General features: G+C 33.9%; 1 protein-coding gene across 1 annotated transcript; it reads right to left on the bottom strand.

Annotated features, from left to right (window-relative positions):
- Positions 1-10,977: 10,977 nt before the first annotated feature.
- Positions 10,978-12,752, bottom strand: LOC122532467 (odorant receptor 82a-like). The gene is made up of 4 exons (XM_043661257.1): positions 12,145-12,752; positions 11,593-11,692; positions 11,395-11,505; positions 10,978-11,316 (listed from the first exon to the last, which is right to left on the bottom strand). The coding sequence occupies exons 1-4, from the start codon at positions 12,750-12,752 to the stop codon at positions 10,978-10,980; spliced, it is 1,158 nt and encodes a 385-aa protein (XP_043517192.1).
- Between the last annotated feature and the right edge of the window lie 1,060 nt (positions 12,753-13,812).

Raw genomic sequence — 13,812 nt, 5'->3', positions numbered from 1 at the left:
TGTATATTTTTCGTACAAAAATATTTTACAAATTCCAGGGCTAATTACTTCTTCTACAGTGATATCTGTAAATGAGAGGGTGGTTTCTTTATTCGTCTCCTTAATTTCACTCACATTATATACGAACTTCTGAGAAAATTTATTTGAGTTGATAGGTTATTTAATATTATATTAATAACTTATTATAAAATAGTTTTAATTTACTGCGTGAAACAAAAACTTATAATACGGTGAAACGTGGGTAGAACTATTCTACATACTCTAATTTTATAGTAGAATGATTTCGGTTATTTACTAGCTGCACATTTCTGTATTGAATAATTGTTAATACTAATTGACTTCAAAAGTGTTTCTGGCTCATTCACTACTTGAACTGCTTCGATCGTTTTACGTAGTCCAGCAAATTACCATTGTTTAAGCATAGAGTGCGCTAAAAAACCACTGATTTTTTTTTTAATACCCCGGTATTTTAGAGCACGGATTACGAATTCTTATACGATGCTTGGTCGATTCATGTACCTAGTTTGTGACTACATGAAGTATCGGAACAATATTCTGACAAATATTCAAATAGTTGATCGTAATACATTCAAATATCCCAGTGCTGTCTTTACAATCTGAAAAAGAATTTGGAACATGCAGAAAGAATAGGAGATATAAATTTACATTCATCTACAAAAATCTTCGTACGCTTTGCAAAAACTCCATAAATGTATATTTTTCAGATGAAACGCTGCAGTATCTCCACGACAGAGTATGTGAATTTTAGGTAAATGCTATTTTGTTATTGTTTTATATTTATTAATGGTAGAACCTCACATGTTTCACAAATGGAGCACAGTGACCCAAAATTAGAGCACATTTATTAATAATTTATCAAAGTTAAGTGTGTTAGGTAAATATCACTCACTTGCGACGAAAAAGTCATAATTAAGAAAACGTGATTTTCGAGTTATCGCTATGAAAATATTGCAGAACAATTTCATCATCAATTATAAATTTCTGACTCATTGATCTTCATAATTCAGCTGGTAAAAGGGAATTCCTGATTCATATGACATTTTACAAGTATACTGTTTTCAATAAGTATTATATACCTCTCGTTATGAATTTTGTCTTGATTATCATTGTGATACATATTCATACGATAAGAAGTGTACTATTTCCAATCAAGTTCTTTCCTTAATTAACGAAATACTGTTTATGTTAAATTCAAATTTTCGTTTCTGCAAACTTCTTCGAGTTGTTCCACTTTCGTCGCGAGGAGCCGCATATGAACAATCGGGAAGTCAGCAAAATTAAATAAAGATATGCTTTTCGTATAATGTTGTTTTCGAAGACTTTTGTGGACGACAATATTGCTTATACTCACATCAGTGAACGTAATTAGAGACACATGTATTATATTTGCTGCTGTGACTGACATTGGATTATTCGACATAATAATAACCATAATCAAACTACGTGCCTTCTTCACAGGCAGCTGAAACCAATCTAACGTATTTGATATCTCTTTAACAATATTACCCTGAAACAGAGAAATTTCACAATGACAATCGTAATAGTGTCATTTCAAAGAAAATTCTGTTCGTAACAATCAGTGCTATACCTCGTCGATAAGAAGCTGTCCAATGTAGCAAATCGTGAACGCGGCGATAACAGTTGTTATTTCCAACAGCATGTACGTTATTAAAGCTGTGGTGTTGCTATTTTCCCATTCCTGAAATATGAACACTGACAAATTCCCAACAAAACTGCAGGGTTATAATGTATCATTAGCAACACAATTGCAATTATTTGTTACTACCATGATCATGCTGTATCCTATTACACAGATGATCATCACATCGCCTGTGAGCTCCAGAAAGCAAATAATCGATGTGACGTATTCAGAGCGATTAAAAAATCTGTAATGAAGCTTTCACTAGAGTCACGATTATTGGATTTACGTTGAATAAATTATTATCTCAGATAACTCTCTGAATAGGTTTCCATATTTAAATATCTTCTTTCCCCATTCACATTAATTATATCAGAGACAAACTACCGAAGAAAGACAAAAATATTTGAACTGTACGAAAAAGAGAAAGCTTCACCGAAGAATTACTAACATCATTTTCTGAGTTGCAATAAATATGTAGGATGGACCAAAGATTTCTATTATTTCAAATATTTTCGATACTACTAATGTTGGGGAAATTGTTGATATTAGAGATATGATATATCCTTTTCTCTGTCATTAATAATATTGGAGACATTTGAGGTGGCAACAGATATTAGTCCGTACTGTGTATATAAGAGCAAATTGCATAAAAGCCGCTTTAACAGCTAATGATTTATTTTGCTTATATATTATTTCAAAATTACATTAGTTTAAAAAGGAGTACGCACCTTTTGATTTTCGTTTGATACTCAACAATATCCGTGATCTTCTTCTGCACAGTTTCTTCATCCGTTTCCGACAAACCCGAAAGCTCCCTCATTTTATTCCCCAAGATTTTCAGCATGCTGCACATGTGTAGACAAAGCGTCGCGCAAAGCCCAAGAACTCCAGACATTTCTGCGTAACTGAGAAACCCGCAGATGACTTGTATGAAAAAAATTATCTCGTAAGTGGGAGTAACTTGATCGTTGAATAGAACAAAGTAACCTGGACACGGTAGAGGTCTTATAGTCGTGTTATCCGGTAGAACGATTTTTTCTCTCAGAAATGGTGTGATTGTCCGTAAACTCGCACCGCCGGTGAACAGAAAGATCATGAACGGTATCAACAATCTCTGCCCAATCGTGGCTCTGGTTCTGTAAATTCTTTGATCCTCTTCCGTACCACTGAACCAATCGTTTCTCAAGTCATCCAACAACTCACGTATCTCGTCACGCCGCAGTAAGACAATAGTATACTTGCACATTTGGCAGAAGACGTTACACTGTGGTACCATCAACTTGATCCGTGATCTGGTGCTTTTCACTTTCAAAATTATGTACAGTATACTCGGTATCATGACTACAAATTGTATGAGATAAACAAAAAAAATCGTAAACCATTTTCTTATCTTCGAAAGAAAGGAAGGTCTAACGTTCGTTGGCCAGGCACTGAGTGCGTTCAATAGTGGATGCACCACCCGGAAAATGTGATTTATACCATTTTTAGCGTTTTGCACTCGGGTCATTATTTGCGTGGTGGCTAGAACGGATGATGATACCTGACTGTCCACATTGTTACAAGTCTCAGAGGCCAGGTCACTCGTCGCGCTTGCGCGCATAAAGTTTTAAACATCGACAAATTTGCTAAATTGCTGTTGTCGAAGCGTTCCCGATGCACGTGAGGGTTGCAGAATTGCATTTTGATTCTTTATGAAAGGATTGTGGTAAATTGCTCGAAAATACGTACTCGTATACGCAAAAGGTTACGTGTATCGTTTCCCCTATCGACAGAAATTATTTATTTTAACCCGTCATTTTTTTCCCCGATTTATTTTCTCAACCGCTTGGAAGAAGATTTGGTGCCATTACAATTTCAGAAAATATGTTCAGATGTAATAAAAAATAATTTGAATTTTTGGGCAATACATTTATATTCTGTGTCCGTTATTTTTAACGCAAATTCTCATTCTAATATTTATTGAAGTTCTGTTTTCATCATTTGTGGAGTTTGTAATAGATCAATTTACCTTAATAGTACGTGAGTATAGAAAAGTTTCATTTGCGAGATTACGGTCATGAAATCATTTGTTATTGTACAACAAAGAGAACTTTTTCTCGATAGAAATTGAGTTACGATATTCCACATATTTTTGAAGTAATGTTTCATCAATTGGTTGCATTTTAAATGGACGATTATTACTAACTTTGAATGAAAGGGTTCCGTATGAAACGAACATGCATAATTCAGTTACAATGTATGGACAAAAAGAAAGGAAGCAGAGAGATACAGTGGTTCTGGTCTCAACATTATCTAACAATTTTATATTTCAAAATTGATCGGCTTCTTCTTCTAACCGTACGTCCCAGTAGAAAAATATTAGAGTTCATATCATTTTGTGCTGTTCCTTCAAGGACGTCACACGAATTGAAAAGCACAGGTATGCCTTTCGTATTATGTATAATAAATAAAATTTTCTAATGTTGGATTCTAATTCTCTCTCAAAGGCATTGCAAGGTAACCTTGTTTAAAATCACCGCAAATGAAAATTTATGTGTTACATTTCTGCATAGTGCATTTCTTATTTCCTTTTCCTCTTGGAATTCACCATTATTGTTGCCGAGGAGTTTTGTGTGGGATTAAACTTTGACTAAAAATGTTAGATTTAATTAGGCCAGAGATAGACTCCAATTGTGTATTGCATTGCTTACATTGTTGTTGTGCTGTGTTGTTCTGCGTTATTTTTGCTTGTTAGATCTTAGTTGTCATTGATATTTGGATACGTAAAATGCGTTAATATCTAAGTGCATGCATTGTTAAACATAGTTAATAATAACTTAAGCAGGTTAAGTATAATTCTGAGACATGTATCTGTTTATGCTTCTTAACTATTGTTATGGAATGAATGTTGTGACACATGTAGAGTTAGTTTACATAAATTCTATTTTCATCGAAATTTAATTTCCCGCGACGATTTTCCTTTCTCTATTGGTTGATTTGCACAACGATCAAGATATTGCCTGTTTTGTGAATGTACAGAAGAAGAAATATTTATTCTCAAATTCATGTTTTAAATTAGTATATTTTTGTTCGGTGAAGCAGAGTGGATGGTTCGCTGTTAGTGGGTTTCTGCTCGCAATACCTCCACTTGGTAAGACCAGGGCAATCGGTAGTATGTTACTTGATACATAATTACTGATTGCATTATTAAAAAGTTAAATAATAAATTATATAGTTGCTACGATTATTAATTATATGGCAATAACGAGTTTATTGACTCCGTTTTCTGTTCGTCGAGATGTACATCCATTGGATTAATGAAAAATTAGTAATAGTTTTATGGGTAACTGATTTGTCAATATTTGTAGAAAACGTTTCATCCGAGTTTGTATATTTTGTGTACAAAAATATTTTACAAAATCTAGGATTAATTATTTCTTCTACCATGTTATATCTGTAAATGAGAGGATGGTTTTTTTTACTCTCCTCTTTTATCTCACTGACATTATATCGAACTTTTGATAAAATTTATTTCAGTTTATAAGTTATTTAATATTTTATTAATATCTTATTATATAATTTTAATTTACTGCATGAAAGAAAAACTTGTAATATGGTGATACGTGGATAGAACTATTCTACATACTTTAATTTTATAGTAGTATGATTTCGGTTTACTAGCTGCACATTTCTGTATTGAATAGTTGATAATAATAATTGACTTCATAAGTGTTTCTGGCTCATTCACTACTTGAACAGCTTCGATTGTCTTACGAAATCCCGCAATTTATCATTGTTTAAGCAGAGAGTGCGCTGAAAAACCACTGATTTTTTAGTATGTAAGTATTTTAGAGCATGAAATACGAAATCTCATAAGATGCTTGGTCTATTTATATATCTCGTCTGTGATTACATAAAGTATCGGAAACTGTTCTGACAAATATTCAAATAGTTGACCGTAATACATTCAAATATCCCATTGTTGTCTTTACAATCTGAAAAAGAATTTCGAACATGCAGAAGGAATAGGAGATATAAATTTACATTCAGCCACAAAAATCTTCGTACACTTTGTAAAAACTCATTTTTACATAAATGTATACTTTTCAGATGAAACGCTGCAGTATTTCCGCGACAGAGAATGTGAATTTTAGGTAAATGTTATTTTGTTATTGTTTTATATTTATTAATGATAAAACCTCACATGTTTCACAAATGGGGCACAGTGACCCAAAATTAGAGCACATTAATTAACAATTTATCAAAGTTAAGTGTGTTAGGTAAATATCACTCACTTGCGACAAAAGAGACATAACTAAGAAAACGTGATTTTCGAGCTGTCGCTATGAAAATACTGCAGAACAATTTCATCGTCAATTATAAATTTCTGACTCATTGATCTTCATAATTCAGCTGGTAAAAGGGAATTCCTGATTCATATGACATTTTACAAGTATACTGTTTTCAATAAGTATTATATACCTCTCGTTATGAATTTTGTCTTGATTATCATTGTGATACATATTCATACGATAAGAAGTGTACTATTTCCAATCAAGTTGTTTCCTTAATTAACGAAATACTGTTTATGTTAAATTCAAATTTTCGTTTCTGCAAACTTCTTCGAGTTGTTCCACTTTCGTCGCGAGGAGCCGCATATGAACAATCGGGAAGTCAGCAAAATTAAATAAAGATATGCTTTTCGTATAATGTTGTTTTCGAAGACTTTTGTGGACGACAATATTGCTTATACTCACATCAGTGAACGTAATTAGAGACAAATGTATTATATTTGCTGCTGTGACTGACATTGGATTATTCGACATAATAATAACCATAATCAAACTACGTGCCTTCTTCACAGGCAGCTGATACCAATCTAACGTATTTGATATCTCTTTAACAACATTACCCTGAAACAGAGAAATTTCACAATGACAATCGTAATAGTGTCATTTCAAAGAAAATTCTGTTCGTAACAATCAGTGCTATACCTCGTCGATAAGAAGCTGTCCAATGTAGCAAGTCATGAACGCGGCGATCATAGTTGTTATTTGCAACAGAATGTACGTTATTAAAGCAGTGGTGTTGCTATTTTCCCATTCCTGAAATATGAGCATTGACAAATTACCAACAGAACTGTAGGGTTATAATGCAACACAATTGCAATTATTTGTTACTACCATGATCATGCTATATCCAACTACACTCATGATTATCACTTCGCCGGTGAGCTCCACAAAGTAAATAAACGATGTGACGTGTTCAGAGCGATCAAAATAACTGTAACAAATTATTCACTAGAGTTACGGTTATTGGAATTATTTTGATCAAAAGATTATCTAAGATAACTCTCTAAATAACTTCCCGTATATAAATATCTATTATCCTCAATCACATTAATTATATTAGAGACAAACTACCGAAGGATGACAAAAATGTTTCAATTGTACGAAAGAGAAAGCTGAGAGAGAAGAATTACTAGCATCAGTTTCTGAGTTGTAATAAATGTATAGAATGGACCAAAGTTTATTATTAGCTCAAATATTACCGATACTAATGTTGGGGAAAAAGTTGATATTAGAGATATGATATATCCTTTTTTCTGTCATTAATAATATTGGAGACATTTGAGGTAACAATAGATATTGGTCCGTACTGTGTATATAAAAGCAAATTGCATAAAAGGCGCTTTAACAGCTAATGGTTTATTTTGCTTATATATTACTGTTTAAAAAGGAAGACGCACCTTTTGATTTTCGTTTGATACTCAACAATATCTGTGATCTTTTTCTGCACAGTTTCTTCATCCGTTTCCGATAAACTCGACAGCTCCCTCATTTTATTCCCCAAGATTTTCAGCATGCTGCACATGTGTAGACAAAGCGTCGCGCAAAGCCCAAGAATTCCAGATACTTCCGTATAACTGAGAAACCCGCTGAAGACTTGTATGAAAAAAATTATCTCGTAATTGGGTGTTAGTTGCTCGTTGAATAAAACAAAGTAACCTGGACATGGTAGAGGTCTTATAGTCGTGTTATCCGGTAGAACGACTTTTTCTCTCAAAAATGGAGTGATCGTCCGTAAACTCGTACCGCCGGTGTACAAAAAGATCATGAACGATATTACCAATCTCTGTCCAATCGTGGCTCTGGTTTCGTAAATCCTTTGATCCTCTTCCGTACCACGAAACCAATCGTTTCTTAAGTCGTCCAACAACTCACGTATCTCGTCATGCCGCCGTAAGACAATAGTATACTTGAACAGTTGGCTGAAGGTGTTACACTGTGGTACCAGCAACTTGATCCGTGATCTGGTGCTTTTCGCTTTCAAAATTATGTACAGTATACTCGGTACTATGACCACGAATTGTATGAGGTAAACAAAAAAAATCGTAAACCATTTTCTTATCTTCGAAAGAACAGAAGGTCTAACGTTCGTTGGCCAGGCACTGAGTACGTTCAATAGTGGATGCACCACCCGGAAAATGTGATTTATACCATCTTCAGCGTTTTGCACTCGGGTCATTTTTTGCGTGGTGTTTAGAACGGATGATGATACCTGACTGTCCACATTGTTACAAGTCTCCGAGTCCAGGACACTCGCCGCGCTTGCGCGCATAAAATTTTAAACATCGACAAATTTGCGAAATTGCTGTTATCAGAGAGTTCCTAATGCATGTGAGGGTTGTAGAATTGCATTTTGAATCTTTATGAAGGGATTGTGGTAAATTGCTTGAAAATACGTACTCGTATACGCGAAAGGTTACGTGTATCGTTTCCCCTATCGACAGAAATTATTTATTTTAACTCGTCATTTTTTCCCCCGATTTATTTTCTCAATCGCTTGGAAGAAGATTTGGTGCCTTGACAATTTCAGAAAATATGTTCAGATGTAGTAAAAAATAATTTGAATTTTCGGGCAATTCATTTATATTCTGTGTCCGTTATTTTTAACGCAAATTCTCATTCTAATATTTATTGAAGTTCTGTTCTCATCATTTGTGGAGTTTGTAATAGATCAATTTACCTTAATAGTACGTGTGTATAGAAAAGTTTCATTTGCGAGATTACGGTCATGAAATCATCTGTTATTGTACAACAAAGAGAACTTTTTCTCGATAGAAATAGAGTTACGATATTCCACGTATTTTTAAAGTAATGTTTCATCAATTGGTACGGCTGCATTTTAAATGGACGATTATTACTAGCTTTGAATGAAAGGGTTCCGTATGCAACGAACATGCATAGTTCAATTACAATGCATGGACAAAAAGGAAGGAAGCAGAGAAATACAGTGGTTCTGGTCTCAACATTATCTAACAATTTTAGATTTCAAAACTGATCGGCTTCTTCTTCTAACCGTACGTCCCAGTAACAAAATATTAGAGTTATATCATTTTGTGCTGTTCCTTCAATGACGTCACACGAATTGAAAAGTACAGGTATGCCGTTCGTATTATGTATAATAAATAAAATTTTCTAATGTTGGGTTCTAATTCTCTCTCAAAGGCATTGCAAGGTAGCCTTGTTTAAAATCACCGCAAATGAAAATTTATGTGTTACATTTCTGCATAGTACATTTTTTATTTCTTATTCCTCTTGGAATTCACCGTTATTGTTGCCGAGGAGTTTTGTGTGGGATTAAACTTTGACTAAAAATGTTAGATTTAATTAGACCAGAGATAGACTCCAATTGTGTATTGCATTGCTTACATTGTTGTTGTGCTGTGTTGTTCTGCGTTATTTTTGCTTGTTAGATCGTAGTTGTCATTGATATTTGGATACGTAAAATGCGTTAATATCTAAGTGCATGCTTTGTTAAGAATAGATAATAACTTAAATAGGTTAGTAATAGTAACTTAAGTGTAATTCTGAGACACGTATTTGTTTAAGCTTCTTAACTATTGTTATGCAATGAATGTTGTGACACATGTAGTGTTAGTTTTACATAAATTCTATTTTCATCGAAATTTAATTTCCCGCGACGATTTTTCTTTCTCTATTGGTTGATTTGCACAACGATCAAGATATTGCCTGTTTTGTGAATGTACAGTAGAAGAAATATTTATTCTCAAATTCATGTTTTAAATTAGTATATTTCTGTTCGGTGAAGCAGAGTGAATGGTTCGTTGTTAGTGGGTTTCTACTCGCAATACCTCCACTTGGTAAGACCAGGGCAATCGGTAGTATGTTACTTGATACATAATTACTGATTGCNAATGATATATCTGTAAATGAGAGGTAGCATTTTATTTATCTCGTCCACTTTTCTCACATTATATCGAACATTCGACAAAATTTATTTGAATTGATAGGTTATTTAATATTTTATCAATAAGTTCAGAATTTTAATTTACTGCATGAGGGAGTTAAATAATACGGTAAAACGTGGATTGAACTGTTCTATATAAGTCTGATATATAATTGAATAATTTCGGCTAGTTACTAGCTGCACATTTGATATTGAAAAATTAACAATAATGATTGATTTGAAAGATGTTTCTGGCTCATTCGCTACTTGAACAACTTCGATTGTTTTAGATGTAGTTCCGCAACTCACTGTTGTTTAAGCATAGAGTACGCTAAAAAACCAATGATTGTTTTTACTATTCTGGTATTTTAGAGCATGGAGTACGAAATCTCATAAAATGTTTAGTCAATTCATATACCTAGTTTGTGACTACATGAAATACCGGAAAACTGCTCCAATAAATATTCAAAGAGTGGATCGTAATACATTGAAATATCCCACTGTTGTCTTCATACTCTAAAAAAGAATTTGGATCATGTAGAAGGTATAGAAGTGAAAAACTTATATTTATCCACAAAAATCTTCGTATGCTTTGTAAAAACCCCATTTTTACATAAATGGTTATTTTTCAGATAGGACACTGTCGTATTTCGCGACAGAGACTGTGAAATTTACGTAAATGCTCTTTTGTTATCTGTTTGTATTTTTTTAGTAGCGGATACACATTTGTTTCATAAATGGAGCACGGGTAGCCAAAATTAGAGTACGTTAATTGATAATTTATCGAAGTCATGTACGTTAAATATCACTCTCTTGCGACGAAAGTGTCTTAACTAAGAAAACGTGATTTTTGAGTTATAACTATGAAAATTTTGCAGAACAATGTCATCGACAATTGTGAATCTCTGATTCGTTGATCTTCATAATTCAGCTGATGAAAGGGAATTTTTGATTCGTATGACATTGTATTTACTTTTTATTATGAAGTCTGTCTTGATTGTCATTGTGAACAGGTACTAATTCGTAAGAGAAGTAGTGCATTATTTTGAATTAAGTTGTTTCCTTAACTAACAAAATAATGTTTAAGTTTTTTTAAAACCAAGTTTTAGTTTCTCCGAACAAATTTTTTCGCGCTGTTTCACAATCGTCGCCGAGTAGCGATACGCGCACAGTCGGGGAGATTTGGAATAATTAAATGCAGATGTTTTGATCATAAAACATTCTTTTCGAAGACTTTTGTAGACATCAGTATTGCTAGTACCCACATCAGTGAACGTAACTAGAGACAATTGTATCATATTTGCTACTGTGACTTTCATTGGATTATTCGACATGATAATGATTAAGATCAAAGAGCGTGCGTTTTTCACAGACAGCTGATACCAATCTAATGTATTAGATATATTTTTAACCGCATTGCCCTGATACGGAAAAATTTCATAATGAAAATCGTAATACTGTCATTTCAAAGGAAACTCTGTTTGTAGTAATCAGTATACCTCATCGATAAGAAGTTGACTAATGTAGCAATTCGTGAACAGGATGATAACCAATGCTATTTGCAATGTAAAGTACGTTACTATACCTGCGGTATTGCTATTTTCCCATTCCTGAAATATGGCCATTGACAAATTACGAAAATAACCGTTGGGTCTTAATGCGTTTTCAGTAACACTTTTTTAAGTGATTGTTACTACCATGATCATGATATATCCGACTATAACCATTACTGACATTGCGCCGGCAAGATCCAAAAAGTAAATAGGCGATGTAACGTATTCAGAGCGATTAAAATATCTGTTGTGAAGTTTTCATTAGTTACGATCATTGGAATTACTTTGAATAAATTATTAGTCGAAGATCGTTCTCTAAATTTTTCCCCATATTTAAATTATAGTAGAGACGAACTACTGAAGAAGGATAAAAAGACTTCATCTGTACGAAAGGGAAATGTAATTCCACAAAAGAATTATTTTTATCAGTTTCTCAGCAAATTACGTTAAATATATGGGTTAAGCCAAAGATTATTAGATTGTACAAATATGTCCGGTATTATTAATGTTAGGGAAAAAGTTGACGTTGGATGTATAAAGTATCCTCTCCTCTGTCATTAATAATATCGGAGACATTTGTAGCGGGTATAGATATTGGTCTGTCCTGTATATCTAAAATTAAACTGCATAAAAGGCGTCTTAATAACAAAATGATTTATTTTGCTTGAATATTACAATTCAAAAAGGAAGACTCACTCTTTGAATTGTGTGTGATACTCAACAATGTCCGCGATTTTCTTTTGTACAATTTTTTCATCCGTTTTGGATAAATTCGTAAGTTGGTTCATTTTATTTCCTAAGATTCTCAGCATGCTGCTCATGTGTAGACAAAGCGTGGTGCACAGCCCGAGAGTACCAGATAATGTCGTGTAATTGATGAACCCGCAGAACACTTGTACGAAAAAAATTATCTCATAATTGGGACTGATTTGGTCGTTGAAAAAAAAGTAACCTGGACACGGTAGATGTCTTAACGTTGTGTTATCTGGTAGAACGGTCTTTCCTCTTAGAATTGGAGCCAGGGCTCGGACACCCGCACCGCTGCAGTACAGAAATATCATGAAAGATATTACCAATCTGTGTCCGATGGTGGCTCTGGTTTTGTAAATCATTTGATCCTCTTCCGTGCCATTTAACCAATCGTTCCGCAAGTCGTCCAGCAACTCACGAATCTCGTTATTCCGCCGTAAGACAATAGTATACTTCCACACTTGGCACAAGGAGTTATAGTGCGGTAGAATCAACTTGATTCGGGATCTGGTGCTTTTCACTTTCAAAATTATGTACAGTATACTCGGCACCATGACCGCGAAATGTATTGAGTAAATAAGAATGATTTGAATCCATTTCTGTACCTTCGAAAGCACAGAAGATTTAACGTTCGTTGGCCAGGCACCGATTGCGTGCAATAGTAGATGCACTAACCACGTAACGTACTTTACACCTTCTTTTGCGTTTTGCACTTGTGTCATTTTTTGAATAGTGGCTTCAACGGATGGTGATACCTGACTGTCCACATTGTTACAAGTTTCAGAGGCCAGGTCACTCGTCGCGCTTGCGCGCATAAAGTTTTAAACATCGACAAATTTGCTAAATTGCTGTTGTCGAAGCGTTCCCGATGCACGTGAGGGTTGCAGAATTGCATTTTGATTCTTTATGAAAGGATTGTGGTAAATTGCTTGAAAATACGTACTCGTATACGCACAAAGTTACTTGTATCTTTTCCCCTATTCGACTGAAATGTCTCATTATTTTAACTCGTCATTTTTTTTTCCCCCGATTTATTTTCTCAATCGCTTGGAAGAGTATTTTGTGTCTTCACAAATTCAGAATATTTGTCAAGACGTGATAAAAAAGTATTTAAAATTTCGGGGAATTTATAACATATTCTGTGTTCGTCATTTTTAACGCAAACTCTCATTCTAATATTTATTGAAGTTTTCTTCTGATCATTTGTGGAGTTTGTAATAGATCAATTTACCGTAATAGTACGTGAGTATAGAAAAGTTTCATTCGCGAGATTACGGTCATGAAATCATCTGTTATTGTACAACAAAGAGAACTTTTTCTCGATAGAAGTAGAGTTACAATATTCCACATGTTTTTAAAGTAATATTTCATCAATTGGTTAGGCTGCATTTTAAGTGGACGATTATTACTAACTTTGTATGAAAGGGTTCCGTATGAAACGAACATGCATAGTTCAATTACAATGTATGGACAAAAAGAAAGGAAGCAGAGAAATACAGTGGTTCTGGTCTCAACATTATCTGACAATTTTAGATTTCAAAATTGATCGGCTTCTTCTTCTAACCGTACGTCCCAGTAGAAAAATATTAGAGTTCATATCATTTTGTGCTGTTC

Source organism: Frieseomelitta varia, unplaced genomic scaffold, assembly GCF_011392965.1.
Source record: "Frieseomelitta varia isolate USP_RPSP 00005682 unplaced genomic scaffold, Fvar_1.2 scaffold_455, whole genome shotgun sequence".
In the NCBI taxonomy this organism is placed as follows: Eukaryota; Metazoa; Arthropoda; class Insecta; order Hymenoptera; family Apidae; genus Frieseomelitta; species Frieseomelitta varia.
This window is presented reverse-complemented; position numbering and strand designations above follow the sequence as displayed.

Bases quoted from the DNA above. Each gene is read 5' to 3' on its own strand.
- LOC122532467 (XM_043661257.1), bottom strand. From the start codon at position 12,752: ATGGTGCCGAGTATACTGTACATAATTTTGAAAGTGAAAAGCACCAGA. The intron at 11,693-12,144 runs GTGAGTCTTCCT...ACTTCACAACAG, and splicing joins TATCACACACAATTCAAAGA to ATATTTTAATCGCTCTGAAT. The intron at 11,506-11,592 runs GTAGTAACAATC...GCCATATTTCAG, and splicing joins TCGGATATATCATGATCATG to GAATGGGAAAATAGCAATAC.